Source organism: Centroberyx gerrardi, chromosome 22, assembly GCF_048128805.1.
Source record: "Centroberyx gerrardi isolate f3 chromosome 22, fCenGer3.hap1.cur.20231027, whole genome shotgun sequence".
NCBI classification, from domain to species: domain Eukaryota; kingdom Metazoa; phylum Chordata; class Actinopteri; order Beryciformes; family Berycidae; genus Centroberyx; species Centroberyx gerrardi.
Window position 1 is genome coordinate 9,088,594 of NC_136018.1, and position 12,994 is coordinate 9,101,587.

Sequence of the window (12,994 nt, forward strand, 5' to 3'; positions counted from 1 at the left end):
TAATCTTAGGTAGGTCATATTCGTCTTGACTAGGTGAAGGAATTAGAAACAGCAGGACCTACCTATATGATCATAACCAGGGTGGAAAACTACCACCAGCCAAATGCTGATAAATTTGGGCTGTGACTGGTAAGTTTGCTTACACTATCAGCTACTTTGGCAGGTAACCAACCACCATCTAGAGGTTTGATTCTAAAAATCAAATTGGCTGGTAAAGAAGTGAAAGTGACAGGTGAATTTTGGAAATCGCCTGCCACAGGTGCCGATAGATTGAAAAAGTCAGTTTCCTTCCTTGATTATAATCCACAGCGATGTGAGATCTGGAGGTCTGTACAGTGTTGCTTGGTAATACATCACCAACACATCAGATAACATCTAGTGGCACAGTCAGGCATGTGTACACTCCACAGGATTGGTGTTGACTGATGTTGACTGTTGTTCCACTGCTTACAGCCACCAGGGGGCATCAGAGTCCATGACTTAGACTTGCCAGGATGACGCTGGCCAGATAAAGGCCTATGTTGTCACCTCCTATCACAACCAGTGTATGATATTCAAGTGAAACCTCTTAAATCCTGAAAATATTGTTTTTTAGAGCCTAAGACTTACGTGCTCACCACTCTGCCAACACAATGCAAAAATATCCATGTGTTTACATATGGCACAGAATTGACTTTTGATTAGTAAAAGCTGGTTGTGTGTGTGTATGTGTACATGTGTACACTCTCATGTGCATGGCTTCTGCAGGGCTGTGGAACCTGGTGTCGCTGTTCTCCAACCTCTGCCTCTTTGTCCTGATGCCCTTCGCCTATTTCTTCTTGGAGTCTGAGGGATTTGCTGGATCAAAAAAGGTACCAGTCCTCAATTTTTAAATACTTTGTGTTGCCCACCTGTCCTGCTGCCTGGAATGTTTTTTTGGCTATTTGTCAGCCGTTGTATTTGTCTGTATATTTTTTCTCCTTTTGTTTATTGTCTTTATGTTTAGTCAGGATACCCAGTACCCAGGCAAAAAGCATGGAAAAGTATGGAAAATGAATTTGACAATTTCCCTGGCTTTACAATCTGGGAAAAAACTTGAAACTTGAAGTCTGGAAATACACTACCTGATGGCAAATTGCTTGACTCTGAGATTTTTCTCAACTGAGAGTGATAAATAAATCTGCACTTTCTAAAAACTGAGGCCTGGAAAACTATGGAACTTTAAAATGGGAAACATGGAATCCTGTTTATTTCCCCTCTCTATGTTTGTCGATTGATGTATTTGTCTGCCTGTCTCTCTGTGTGAGATGTTGCCTCTCAAACAGCCAAAGCAGCAGCAGGTGCCTAGTCCTTGCCCTCTCCCTGACTCACGCCACTGACCGTAACTGCCACCGCAGAAAGCTCATTAACCATGAAAGTCTGAATCTGGTCTTCGCCCAGCGCCACATCCTGACAAACCCTTCCAATAAGGCCATAGGCTGCAAACGCTTCAACACTGCTGCATCGGCCCCACTGATTTAAGGCCTGATTCCCTGCCACCCCCTCCCCAGCCCCCTAAAATAAAACTTCAAAAGGACAGGCTAATAATCGAGTTGTAAGGCTCAGCGAACTTCCTCGTTTAATTGATTACCCCCAAAAAGAGGCTGGGGGCCCGTGTTCCGAAAGTCCATAAAGTCGCAACAACATGACAGCACAATAGAGCCTCGCAAAATGGAGGGGGAAAGATTTACTTTTAATACACCTCTATCCTGTGTCACAGTTTGAAACCTCTCTGGTTTATGTCCCTCCTGGCAAAAGCACATAAAAATTAGTCTGTACTGTAGTTTACAGCCAGTTCTTTATTTCCCCGGCCCACTAATTTGTTTCGGTTGGATTTCTTCAGTAGAGGGCAGACCCTGATCGGTAGGAAGTGGGACGAGGGCCTCTGTCACGTTATGCTTTTTGTTCTTTTTCATTTCAACGGGACTGTTTCTTGCTACTGAGCATCCATAAATTTGCTAAGAGGAAGCACTGTTCAATGTTGAGCTGCACTTCCTGGTATATTTTGTGTGTGTGCAAAGGAAGGGGTGGAGGTGACACTCTAATTTCACCTAAAAAAAAAAAAAAAACCAGGTGTCCTGCAGAGTCGATCATGGGGCCGACAGCAAGAGGAATGTAAAACACGGATTTAAGTTTTTATAATGTAATATTATCCTTTTCCCAATAAGAGTATTAGACCACAATGTCGTGGGGTTTTATGTGCCATTTTATCATCCTGGGCTAATGTTATGGCACTGCGAGGTCCTTTTGACTGCGGAAATGAAGTGAATGATGAATTTAACTGGTAACGGTGCAAGTCAGGCTTTTCATGTGGCTGTGTTTACTTTTGACGATGTACTAAAAGACGCCACCAGAATAAAGATTGAAATGTGGATGTTTTTTTTGTGAATGTTAACAGTTCAGCTCTTCAGAGGCTCTGTTGCCTGAGTGATTAATAGTTTAACAAATTGTCCAAATTGTGGATGAATCGGAGTGACTTAGGGTCTTGATGTCAGATGTTATGATCTAGCTTTATTTGCTGGTGTAAAATGTCTCCCACTTACTGCTGTGCTCTCAAATCTTTGCAGAAGAGCTGCATCACTGAGGCAGCTGAGAAAGTTTTGGGTTTTAAATGTCATCCTATAGTTAAGTGTTTTGGCTCCTGGTCCTGTTTTAGAAACCCATTTGGCTTGGTGTATTTGAGCCATTCAGATTGCACCTCAAAATAATTAATTGTATCTTAGAAGAGGGACATTTTATAATGCCTTCTTTGGGGTTACAGTGCCACTATTGCATGTAACTATATTGCTCTGTAATTAAGCGCTGTGTGTTGTTGGGGTGTAGGCTAATTCAGGGCATTGGGGTAACTAAAACTATGTCCAATTTTGGGGTGTTATTGCATAGCCCAATATAGCTTACCTCTGTTGTTTAGCTATTATGTTCAGGTAAGGATAGTTGGGACTTGAGAGGGGCCTCCACACCACCAGTAGATGGCATTATAATGATGAGAGCCATCTGTGTCATCTTTATTGGGATGATCATCCTGTTCTGACAAAGGCTGAATGTGAAGACATCAACACATCCCTCTCCTCAGCCTTCTATTTGTATCAAGGAGATTAAATCTGCTCAGTAATTATACTTCAAGAGTGTGATATCTTGAAGCTATATTTACCCAAGAACATAGTCTAGCATGATTTGATGAAGGTGAGGCTGTAAAAGTTTTGAAAATGACAACTTGCTGTTATATTTTCTAGTCTTATTTTCTTAACTCTAACCCCACGATCTGTGTAGTTTCTTATCTGTAGCTCAGAAACATGCATTCAGTTTTGCCACCCATTGAAACCTTGACAGTTATTCTAAATCTAATATGGTCATAATGGTGAAAACCAATTAACATTTCCAGCTAGTCTTAATGTTTTTAGGTTTATCCTAGACATTTTGATTCGAGTAAGCTTTAGGTAAAGACACCGTGTAAATACTGGAAAGTGTGTTTAATTGCAAGTATGCTTTGCAGTGAATAGTCTTTTGGTCTTACCCACAGTATTGAAATGTGTTTGATCCTGAAACGAGTTGGAACGAGTCTGACCCCCTGACTGACCCAGCAAAGGGCCAACAGGTTTCATCTGGTAGTTAAAGAAACTCCTCATCAATCTCATCCTAAGCCCAAACCCGCCGATGATGAGAAGTGTGTTTATTGTGGAGGTTGGGGGGGTGGGGGGTGGGGGGGGGAACGTCTCGCCGAGCAAACCCGCGTGGTGTTACTAAGATACTCTTCTTTGTTGGAGCTCCACAATGGGGGCCTGGATATTTATTTCAAATCTCCTGCACATGCAGACATTTTTCCCAGGCCTTCTCTGAGGCAGGGCCAGCCGGAGAATATAAAGTGGTGTTTACATACCTTCCCTTAAGGTCACAATGTCTCCCTAAAGCTGCCTGTTACAATGTCCGTTACCATGGCAACATATTAGTTCGAGCTGGGAATTTAAAAAAGAAAAAGCGAGCTGTTCAGGATTTTTTTTCCCTCTTCTCTTGACTCCGCTTTTCCAAACTGATCAGTGATCAGTTCTGAGACGAACTGATTCTGGACCAGATTTCCTGCTGTTCATTTTAAAGCAAGATATCCTGCATCATACTTCCCAATATGAATCTGACTCCACAGATGAGTTTAGACTGATTTACTACAAATCCTGCTCATTTACATCACTTTAAGTAGGCCAGTCTATTACGCTGATAGGCTACTTGCTGTACTTGGACATAACCTTTTGCTTGACGAAACCCAGGTGACAGTCATTTCTTCTTTGAAGACTTATCAGTCTGACACCTTGCTGTAATCAGAACAAGCTGTCGTCACTGTAGGATGGCAAATAAAGCTTGGCAAACATCAAAAGTACTGAAGCTACATCCTCTATTTAAATTCTTCTGTTTTCTGACTCATAGCTGGTGAATTGGCCATGGGAGCAGCTGAATGGCTCATTTCAAAGAGTTTTAGTTTACTTTCCAAAAGCCAAGTATGATTTTTATTGCAATGTTTTTTTTTTTTCTTGTCAAATTTCCCCCTCTCAGTTTCAACAATACGACGTGATGCCGATCATTTCCCATGCACTGTGTCATTGGGGTTTTATTAAGAAGTCTTATTAAGAGTCTTTAGAAGTTTATTCTGCAGCTTTACAGGGGAGTGTCCCTCTCCTCTGCTTTCTGTCTTCGACACGGCTGTGGCGCTGTGGCCGGCCGGTTGAAGGATACACTAATAAGGTCCCTGGGCATCTGGCGTGTCTTTAGCAAGGAGGGCAGTCCTTTTGCTGGGGAGCGAGAGGGACCCTGCCCCCTCCCTCACTTACACCCTTGGCCCTTGTCCCACACGCCCCTGACAGTTAGCAGAGGGATGATCCGCGGGCCGATCTCTGCCACCGCCTGCTGACCTGCTAAGGATTGATGGCGGGCGCTAGGAAGCTCCTGCGCCTCTCTAACTTGCTCTCTTTGTCTGTCTCCCTCGTCGCTGATTCTCTCTGTGTCTCTCTCTCGCTCTCACTCTCTCTTTCTCTCTTTCCCGCCCAACACCCAGCACAGCCCTGCACCTTCCCCAATGTCCTCTCTCTCTCTCTCTCTCACTCACTCGTCCACCATTGCACTGTGGCATTCAGCCTCCAGAGGTGAACTCTCTGTTGGATTCATCACAGTCGACGCACTACATCAAGGGCAGAGTTTCAGATTGCGCTTTAGTTTTTCTACAGCACAAGCTAGGAGAAAGCTTTTGGACTGTTCCTAGGCCGTCTGTGGTTATGTGTTATTGGGCGGATTTGGAGGTTGATTTATTTTGCTGACTGTGTGTATGTGAATTCATACATGTTTGTTTGGTACTGTGTATGAAGCGGTTACTTTTCTCTCCGGTCCCCACACGCATTTCTTGGAAGTCTCTCCAGTCTTGTACTAGCATAGCTGCAGTTAACTAGCCCCACACTCGATGTCGGTGTGAGGATCGGGGGATGCTGAATATTTCAGAGCTGCTATATTTAGAGGTAGTTACACATTTAGAATGGCAAGAATAGAAACTTTCAGCGGGCGCTCTGGATGCCAAGGCACAGGTCTTTTTTTCTATTCTTTTTTTTTTTCTCCTTTCCTTAACCAGGAGACAGTTTCATGTTTGATCAATGATGATAGCTTGGTTTGATTCGCCTATTTTTAAACCTTAATTATTTCACACTGTTTGACTGTCGCAGAGAACATTTGGCCTTGTTTACCTTTGTGATGAGGAACAAAGGCCTCCATAGATTGTGTTTTTTTCTTGGGAAGACAGGCAGCTAGAATATTTCGGATGTGCAATGTCATGCATTCAGAGGGGTCGATGAAACCAATCAGGGCATTCAGTTCAGAGTCCTGTTTCTCTTGCACAGTCAAACCATGTCTGACACAGTGGATTGTTCTTCCATCGGGGCAGGAGCCAGGGATGATAGTAAGGGAGGTGACAAGCATTGCCTTTGCCCTAAATGATCTGAATGGGTAATGATTTGAGTCTTATAAATGATTGAGAGACCTAGTCTAAAGGGAATACACCTTCAGCATGGCATGGGCGGCTTGTTAAGGTGGACTGGCTCGCTTGAGCGGTCGCGCGCCCTGCCTGCGGGTCCTGGTTGTCCTGATGCATCCTTAAGAGAGCGCGTGTGGGACATGGCTGAAGTCCCTGAAAGCATTCCTCTCTCACCTCTCTCACCTCCGGGGAATGAGATGCGCTCAGACGTTGACTCCTCTCCTCCACCATTCTCTCTTTCTCTTTCTCTTTATTTCTCTCCCTCATTCGCCATCTCCCCCCTTTCACCCTCGTTTTATTCAGTGGTGTTGAGTTTTCCCCACTGCCCAGTTGAGCCGGGCTGTGAGATGCTAGATTGCAGCATCCATCTAGTGCGCTCATGGTGTGCTAGAGAGTACAAAAGAGCACGAGGCAGTCAATTCAGTCCGGGTCAGATTTAGGCTATATTTTGCTTTCTGTATTGATATTAGGAATTTATTGGTAATGCCATAGCAACCCATATCCCTCCATGGTTCCCTCAGATATGTTATCACTATGATTATGATGATACAATTTTTATATATTTTTTCCATAACATTTTCCTAAGATGTTTTTATGGGCAGCTCTTTCATGCTGAATTAAGGTACTGTGTGTTCAAGTCCTGCTCACCCCCTTTATAACGTTACCTGTCAAGTGGCTGCAGTGTCCAGTGTGGCCACACTGGGGCACTCCAGACCCTGCCCACTTTCTTTTCTGCTGTGCTAGAAAATTCTACACTCACTGAGGCTCCTCCAGAATAATGCTGTAAGAGGAGGCGAGAGGCGAGTATAGAACAAGTGAGGGCGCAGTAATAGCGAAGGGATGCTACAGGAGATTTTTACTGCTTTACATTTTAGGCATTTGGCTGACGTTCTCGTCCAGGGTGACTGACAATGAATGTAATAGGAGAATAAGCTTAAATTCTTCGATCACTAACGTTACATATAGTCAGCAGTAAGGGAATGCAATGGTCCGAGTCATAGTGTCCTGGCATTAGATGTGACAAAATATCCCTGTGACCCTTGTGCTTGAGGTGCTTTGAAAAGAAATACGATTTATGGAGTGAGTGAGAAGGGGGTTTACTTTAAGCTGCAAAGGAGACAGGACTGCTGTTCAACAGTGACCAAAATGGCAATGCAAATGATGACAGGTGATGATGCTTTGGAACAGTGGTTCTCAACCTGGGGGTCAGGAGCCCTAAGGGGCTCGCAAGACAATTTTGGGGGGTTGTGAGATGGTTTATGGGATAGGAAAAAAACATATTTCCTCCAAACCAAATTATTATCATGTCTATTTTTTCTGATTATTCAGAATTTTTGCTTTTTTTTTGTGAAATACTGAATAGTTTTCAGCCTCTAGGCCTCCTCTGATAATGTATCAGATGAAACAACCTGAAAAGGGAAAATTATTCTTTGATTGAACTGTTCACCACTCTGCATGTTGACGCCTGTGATGTGACGGGGGTCGCGAGTAGGTATCACTTTGTTTTGAGGGGTCACAAACCAAAAACCACTGCTTTGGATGACAGTCATACAAGAAATGATACGCTTTAGTTGTGCTGGGGAACTAACATCTATTATGAATTGTATGAAACCTGAGCCCTGTCCGAGTTCATCTGCGGGACTAAAACCATTTCCATCCAATAAAGAGGTCTTCGTGTTTAAAAGGGGGGCTTTCAAAGAGAGACCTCCTTCATGTATCTGTTAGCAAATACTGACCAGCAACCGCACAGCCATTATGTTAGCTGGCAACAAATTGCTCATATGTACCCAATTTAACCAATGCAGAGAGCCCTTGTTAGCTCGTGCCTGGTAACCTGCCTGACATGTGTACGAGAACGCCTATCTATCTTACAGTGCTAGACGACAAGGCTCTCCAGCAGGGGGGAAATGGAATCTGTGTGAACAGGTAGAGGAGGACTTTATTAACCACTCAGCGGTTTGTGACCCGGAAAACCCAAATTACCCCAAAACCCTCTCGTCTGCGCGGCCCGGGACACGGCCGTGTTAAGGGACCTCCTAATCGGCCCCAGATGGGAGGCCTGCTCTCGATCGCAGACAGTAGCTAACCCAGTCAGGCTTCATGCTCCTTACAGCAACCCCTCCCCCTCCCCCCCCTCCCCTTTTTAATTTCACCTCTGCCACCACCAGCCCCTGTTAGACCCACTTTATAGACCGCAATATGTGTGTATAAAAGAGCTGTTTTACACAGGAATCTGTGGGAGCGTTTATGTCATGTTTGTGTGCTGTGAATGGAGGTGATGCTGTTTAATATGAGCGAGGCAGGATGGGGGGGTTCTAGCAATAATAAACTCATTTTGGACATTCTGCTAGCATGTGTGACACTAAGGTTGATTTCTTTCTTCTGTGTGCACGTTTTTTTTTTCCTGACAGGGCATCAGGGCGCGTATTCTAGAGACCTTTGTGATGCTCTTCCTGCTGGCTTTGCTCATCCTGGGCATAGTGTGGGTGGCATCAGCACTCATTGACAATGATGCAGCCAGTATGGAGTCACTCTATGGTATGTCTTTGGAGGTTTCTGTCTCAGTTGTTTCTGTAACTCTCTTATTGGATTTTGGACTCTTAATAATATTCTGTGTAATATTGTATTTTCTTATTTTTTTCCCTCTAGATCTCTGGGAATTCTACCTACCGTACCTCTACTCCTGTATATCTCTGATGGGGGGGCTGCTTTTGCTAAGTATGTCTTCTAGTTCAGTGCCATACACACTGAAGCAAATGGAATATTATGATTCTGATTGGGTGTTAAAATACCACACCTGAGTATTGCAGCAATAGATCGATTTATTGCAGTGAAATAATCAAACTGATGTTCATGCTGCTTTTTTGTCTCCTATCTAGTGTGCACTCCTGTGGGACTGTCTAGGATGTTCACTGTCATGGGCCAGTTACTAGTGAAGCCAACAGTGAGTAATTATTGGGATTAGATTTGAGTGTTTTAACATCATTTTGTCAGTAGAAAAAATGATTGTTCAGTGACATTTTGAGGACTTGTTCTATATTTGAAAACTTTCGATACCGTTGAAGTTTTCTCTGAAAGTCTACAGAGTTGGAGTTTGACAGACACCCTCACAGACTTCAAGCCACTTTGCTCCTCCATTCTGAAAGATGTCTGTCTTAGTCGCCCATTTACATGCACAACAGAGGACTACAAATACGTCACCAACTCATCCTCCCATCTGCCATCTCTCCAGTCCCACTTTGGGCCTAATTATAACCCATTTCATCTCTTCCCCCTCTCCTCCCTCCCCCTCAGATCCTGGAGGACCTGGATGAGCAGATTTACTGCATCCATTTGCAAGAGGAAGCCCTTCAGAGGAGATTAAACGGTACGTCTGTGGGAGACGTGTTGGCACATTATAGGGGAGGGGAGGGGGTGACTGCCCTATTGGGTGTGATGGAGCGCGGCACACTGGAATCAATTAGCATTGACAAATCAGCCAGGCACACACATGCACATGCACACACACACACACACACACACACACACACACACACACACACGCAGTTGATACTAGCCTTTCTCTACCTCTGTCTTGCTCTCATACCTTGCTGCTAAAGGGCAAAGCAGCCGCCATGGCGGGGACCATATTTTATGTTTGGGAAGTTTTTAAGGGTCCATTTAAGACAAAATGGTGAAATGATTGCCTTATTTGATCACAGGCCTAGAATAGTAGCCTGGGTAATAGGATGGAACTGAAGTCTCTTTTACAAAAGATTTTGGCTTGGTGCTGTGGATGTTCACAGCACAGGTTCAATGACTGCTGAGAAGAGACCAGGAGCTTTCTGTTCTCTAGACTTGAGCGCAATGGGAAAATCTTAAGAGGCTGAGTTTGAGAAATGTTAAAGATGTTATTTTTCAACCTGCATTTCCTTTTCATCTGCTGCCCTCTGTGTTCCCAAATTCCTTCTTTGACGTTGAATAATGTCACAAAGCAGGAAGTATTTGGGCCAGGGGCCAAAACGTACTTTAATATTAACTCAAGCACGCAGCCAAGTGTACAGATGCGAGTAAATGAAGAGGATGAGCGTCCTTTCAAACCAGGGAGGTAAAGGAGATGCTTCCCTGATAACACGTGTTTTTGAACGCTACGCCGGCCACCTCCATAGACTGCCACCAAAGCGTATGGTTTCCTAGGGCGCACGCCAAACTCCTCCGCTTTGAACGCTGTGATAGAATAATTGTAATCTGTTCCTTATCATCTCCAAGAGTGTTTGATCTTTACAAGTCACTGTGAGGCGAAAAACTATAACAGTGGTCAACATCTCCGCCGGTGCACTGAGGCCAAGCTGTACTCCATGTTTGCATGTTAAAGTGGGTGGGTATTAGGGGGTGAAAGGAGTATGTTGATTGGTGGAAGCTTAAAACTTGCGCACATCAGGCATGCCAAGAATGTTTTTTATACATAATATGCACATGCACGAGCACACGCATGTACTCACACTCACACCCACACCCTCACACATAGGTGAAACTGGAGGGTAGAGTGGTTTTCCACTGAGAGCCACTGATCTACTGAGAGCCTCGAGTAGGAAGCAGTTCAGGAATAGTTCACAGGACACACTCCAGAGGCGAGCAATGTTGTTCTCTTGCTTCACCTGTGTCCACTCTGCATCCAGCTTCCTCTAGCAGATTACCCCTATCCCATTACCCTGTTTGTGTTTGCAGATTTGGACTATTGAGCCGCATCAGTTGCTGTATCTACGTTTATTTACACTTCTGGTCCCTCCATTGGCCTTCCCTTTCCGTGCAATTTCCATTTGTAATGACTTTGTGGATTCAGGTTTTTTGTTGCAGATCAGCAGTTTGTGGCTTAATCTGGCTGACTGGCCCTGTGTGTTTGTTTACTCTGTCAGGGGTACGATAGTGAACCCAATATGTGAAATGTTGGGAGACACGCAGTGGCACTATCAGATAAGCTGCCCATGCTTAACAGATGGGGAAACAAGCTTCTCATATTTGACCTGCACCGCGGTGCATAGCTTCTTAACTGTTATGTACTGAGGCCGAACTTGTCAAGTTTTGTATTTGTTCTAGGCGGGTGAGGCCATTTGTTATTGGACGGCAAGGAAAAGTCACTGTATAGAATTCAATAGGTAGGGCATCCTGGTGGCTGAGCAGGGTAAGGCGCCTACCATGTGTTGTAACATCCTGGTTTTGAAAGATGTGGGTGACTTGTGTTGCATGTCATCCTCCCATCTCTTCTGGAACTTCTCACTTTGTGCTATCCAATAAAGCAGAAATGGCTTAAAATATACACTCAGTGGCCTTTAAATTTGAATATGTATAGGTATATCTTGCACAGCTGGCCTTTTCTCCCTGATTTGTATCGGATAATTATTACACCTCTAGTCAACAACATGAATCCCTGGATCCATTCTGCCTGATATCAACAGTAGGCTGGTGGTGTGAAAGTGTAGGGAATGTTTTCTTGGTTCACATTAGACCACTTAGTACCAATTCCGACCAAGTGCATCCCTTTATGGCCACAGTCTATGCTGTTTCAAATGAATCCTTCCAGCAGGATAATACATCATATCACAAAGCACGCATCGTCTGAAGATGGTTCCAGGAACATGACTGCTACTTTAGTTCACTCCAGTGGCCTACGCAGGCCCCAGATCTCAATCCAGTAGAGCCCCTTTGATATAAATGTGCCGTTGAAGAATCAAGTCAGCGTGGACCAAGATCCTTGTGGAATGTTTCCAGCACCTTGTTGAATCCACGCCTCAAAGAATTCAGGCTGTTGAGGCAAAAGGGGGGTCCCATGCAACACTTGCTAGGCGTACCCAATAAAATGGCAACTGAGTGTATAATTGCAATATGTAATTAGCAGGGTATCCAAACAGTATAATCTAGTATCTGGAGTATGCGAGTATACTGCAGCACAGGCAGTGTGAAACACAGACACACACACTCGTCCACACTGCCCTCTCCAGACCCTGATCTGCTGTGCTGCTGTCAGTCTTGGCTTGGCTGGCTCCCGGGCCCCTCTGTTCTGATAGCAGAGCGCCTGTCCAGATGCTATGCGGCACAATGACCTTGCCAGTGCCTCTGTTGTCTCAGCATGGTGTTTAGCATAATTGTGGATGACGTAATTGTTCGACTGTGGTGAAGGTTGGAGAGGATACGTTGAATTATTCTAGGCCTTCCTGGCTGCCAGAAGCCTCACTCAGCATCTCTCCCTCGCTGTAACTCAGTCAGTCTTTTACTTGATGCTGCCAGCAACAGAGTAAGAAATATCTATTTAACTTCTGATCCAAGTGATGTCAGTTTAGACACTGCGGTTCAAATTCTCAATGTTTTTTTCCTCCTTCTTTAAACAAGTGATGATATTGTTCTTTGTATTTAGTTAGATCATCCTATTATTCATGGCTATCAAGAACGTGATATTTATTGGATCAATGATTTATCTGTCCCGGGTGACGAGTAAGGCCATGTTTGGATATGTTCTGGAGATAGGTGATAGATTAGTTTGCTTGCGGCTGAGCAGATTTGGCTACCCTGAGGGAGCGCGCTCAGCTCGTCTCTGGAGAGAAAGAGCTGTTGAACTGCCTGTGACATTTCCTGTTGTGTTGTGACTGCGTTTGCTCGGAGGGTTCAAACTTTCCCCTGCTTAGATCCTGGGACAGGTATCTGCGAGGGCACAGACAAGGCTGTTAACTCTCTCTCCCTGTCTTTCTCTCTCTTTTTGCCTACTTAAACCCATCCAGACAGGGCGTGTCATAATAACAGAGGGGAGAGAAAGGTTTGATCAAAGTGATTGGTCCTTCACTCCTGTAACAAAGATGAAAGATGGTATTTTTATTGCACGCTAGTAACGGTGTAACACTGAACTAATTGGTCTTGATCTGCCAATCACCCCAGGGGATGCAAATGGATACTCTTCCACTTTGGCTCTGAGGGGCCTCTACACTAGTGCGTCAAGGCTGG

General features: G+C 44.5%; 1 protein-coding gene across 1 annotated transcript in view; it reads left to right on the plus strand.

Moving 5' to 3' along the window:
• lmbr1 (limb development membrane protein 1) overlaps positions 1-12,994 on the plus strand; it is a 33,835-nt gene that overhangs the window by 5,624 nt on the left and 15,217 nt on the right. The window contains exons 5-9 of the mRNA XM_071899297.2: positions 748-851; positions 8,434-8,560; positions 8,672-8,740; positions 8,902-8,966; positions 9,317-9,389. Of these exons, the coding sequence (XP_071755398.1) occupies positions 748-851; positions 8,434-8,560; positions 8,672-8,740; positions 8,902-8,966; positions 9,317-9,389 (438 nt within the window). The remainder of the gene's footprint in view (positions 1-747; positions 852-8,433; positions 8,561-8,671; positions 8,741-8,901; positions 8,967-9,316; positions 9,390-12,994) is intronic.